Source organism: Corvus brachyrhynchos, unplaced genomic scaffold, assembly GCF_000691975.1.
Source record: "Corvus brachyrhynchos isolate BGI_N302 unplaced genomic scaffold, ASM69197v1 scaffold19, whole genome shotgun sequence".
NCBI classification, from domain to species: Eukaryota; Metazoa; Chordata; class Aves; order Passeriformes; family Corvidae; genus Corvus; species Corvus brachyrhynchos.
The window spans coordinates 1,516,440-1,519,303 of NW_008246061.1; the positions used below are offsets into that span (position 1 = coordinate 1,516,440).

The window sequence follows — 2,864 nt, forward strand, 5'->3', positions numbered from 1 at the left end:
TGAGCTGGACAGGGCAGAGCTGGGCTGAGCTGGGCTGAGCTGGGCTGGGCTGGGCTGGGCTGAGCTGGGCTGGCTCCCGCCCCGCTAGGGCCCTGCGCCACGGATCCCAACCGTGGGATCTCCTTTCCCCACCTACTCGGAAGAAAAGGCCTCGCTTACGTCTGTCTGTGTGTGTGTGTACATATATGTATGTGTGTGTATGTATAGAATTGTATTTATAGATATATATGTGTGTATACCTATGTATAGCTATCTGTATAGGTATATCATGTATGTATATGTGTGTATGCATATATAGAGATGTATATATGTATTTACATGTATGGAACCATATTAATAGATTCGTGTGTGTGGGTATATGTATATAGACATATATGTATACCTATATATATGTGTGTGTATATATGTGTATATGTATAGGGCTGTGTTAATAGATGTGTATGTAGGTATACATTAATAGATGTATACCTATACCTATACATCTATGTGCATATAGATATGTGAATATATATGTGTACACATCTATATGAACATATGTGTATATATAGATGTATATGTAAAAATATATGTTATGATATATGTGCATGTGTATATAAATACACTTATGAATATATGTATGGACACAACGAAGGCAGAGTACAACTCTGGGAGTACTCCCAGGGATGCAGGTGCCAATCTGAGAGGGAAACAGCTTTGTTGGATCATGCACATGGGCAGGGCTTGAAGCACCAAGGGTTCCTGCACCTCTCTGCCTTTCCCAGGGAGATGGAGGGGTAAAACTCTTTGTGCTGTGCTGAAAATGACTCTCTGCATGTGCTTCTTCCAGGTGGGCCTGTGTGAGCACTGGGGGCCAGGTGCTTGACAGTCATTGGCTTGAAGGACCTGTGATGAGTTTGAAATTTGGACTGTCTTGGACTGTCTGAAGCACTCCAACTGTCAATGTCTGCACACTCTTGGGATTCCATCTCTCCCAGTGTGGCTGGCACCTTTCACCTCTGGATAAAGCTGTTGTTCAGGTACTGTGCTTTCAGACAGCTGGCAAACCTTCCCAGAGCCATTGTGCCTTTACACAGTACAGGTATAGGGCTACACATTTGTCTATATATTATCATGTGGTATGAAATGTTATAAATAATGTTATAACTTTTTATATTCAAGAGTATTTAGATTTTAGTCTTTACATTTTATTAAGTAGCTATTGTTGTCTGGAGCCATTGTCTAGAGTTTGCAGATGGCATTTCTGTAGATTAAAATGAATAAGTTGCCTGTTTAAAAGAATATTGTCGTGACCTAATTGTATTTTTTTCATAAAAATACATTTTCTTTTACACATTTTCTTTTTCTTCCTCCCTCTCAGTTTTGCTTTGCAAAGCAAGTTTCTGCAGAAGTAGAAGACGGGATTTCATTTCCCACGAGGGCGTTGAGTCGTGTCACAGCGAGAGCCACTGTTAGATGTCCCCGTGTTCTTTGCCAGGACATGCCATCCCACAGCTGTACACTCCTGGTGACTGCCACGTCCTGCAGAAGGGGACCTGCCTAATTCCTGCCCAGCCTGGAGACCCATGTGCTCCCATTTCCCGTTCAAAGTTGTCTCTTTGCGAGTGTACTGAGAAACAAATGGGAGCTCGAGGTGCTCTGTCACAGAAGCAAATGATTCCTGCCAGCCATGTCCCCAGCTGAGTGGGTCCCACAGCCCTCTGCCCCCAGGGTCTGTGCCAGTAGCCACACTGGGGTTTGCTGAGCCACAGGGTTCATGTTGAGCGTGTTGTGTTTTAAGGTTTTGAGGAAAATGCAGAGGCGGCACAGCAGCAACACTGACAACGTGCCTCCTGAAAGGTAAATCCTTCCCCTTCTTCTTTCCTCCATTTTTCTCTCCTGAGAGGAGTGTTCTGATTAAAGTGTAGGGGGTGTTTTAGAAGATGAAAGCTCAAAATTGAGAAAGACGTCAAATTCCTGTGCATGTGGTGTGGCCAGGCTTTCTGCTCAAGTTTGGGGATTCTAGAGACCGCTTTACTTTTCTCCTTCCTATAAGTTATTGATTGCTGCCAACCACAGTGTTTCAGGATGATGATCCAGTATGGCACAACTGGGAGACAGCTGGCTTAGCATGGGCAGGATGCTTGGAGCTCTGGAGGAGGGATATGGCACAGCCCTGTGGGGAACCTGAGCGCCATCGGTGTGCAGGGATGGACCTGTGTGAACAAGAACGATTTACACTTCTCTTATTAAGGTGTTTAAAAAGTCTGCTGGTCTGAAGCTCCCAACTACTCTGATTTAGTGTTTTATAAAGAGTTTGGGTGACCCTCTACATCTTCCCAGAGTCTGTATCTATCTTCACATATGTGAGTATTTAGAAGTAGAATACCTCTAATTTGTTTCTGTAATTATGACAGCAGCAAGGGAGCCTTGCTGCTGTGTTTGTTCTGGTACTAAATATTCCCTGGTGCTTTCCCAGAGTTGGAGCATGACTTTTTTTTTTTTCCCCCTAAAGAAGAAACTAATCTAATTACTCCAAGATAAAGATGGAACTAAGGAATTTCATTGCTCTGTTCGAGCTGAGATTATAGGTGAAAGATCATTAGCAAATATTTTATTTTCTATAGAGGTTTTGCAGTTAGAGTTGAAGCCTTATGTCATGGCCATTGCTAGCATGGTACCATTCTTAATTTCAGAGGGGAAAAAAGCCATTTTCAGTTTTTTTCTGCATGGTGCTTCTGATTTTCAACAGGGTAAATCCAAATTGTCAGGAACAGAGGCTGAAGTTTTTCTAACTGTAGAAGGAAATGCTGTTGCCGCTGGTCTTCACTTTTGTTAACTTCAGCAGCCTCACAATTTCAACAAACAAACACTGTTTGTTATTTAAT

The 2,864-nt window shown here is 42.8% G+C and overlaps 1 protein-coding gene across 1 annotated transcript in view; it reads left to right on the forward strand.

Moving 5' to 3' along the window:
* The first annotated feature begins 826 nt into the window (after window positions 1-826).
* The window catches only part of RNFT2 (ring finger protein, transmembrane 2), a 25,058-nt gene continuing 23,020 nt past the window's right edge, over window positions 827-2,864 (forward strand). Inside the window, exons 1-2 of the mRNA XM_008642912.2 lie at window positions 827-1,016; window positions 1,358-1,836. Of these exons, the coding sequence (XP_008641134.1) occupies window positions 1,754-1,836 (83 nt within the window). The 5' untranslated portion in view covers window positions 827-1,016; window positions 1,358-1,753. The remainder of the gene's footprint in view (window positions 1,017-1,357; window positions 1,837-2,864) is intronic.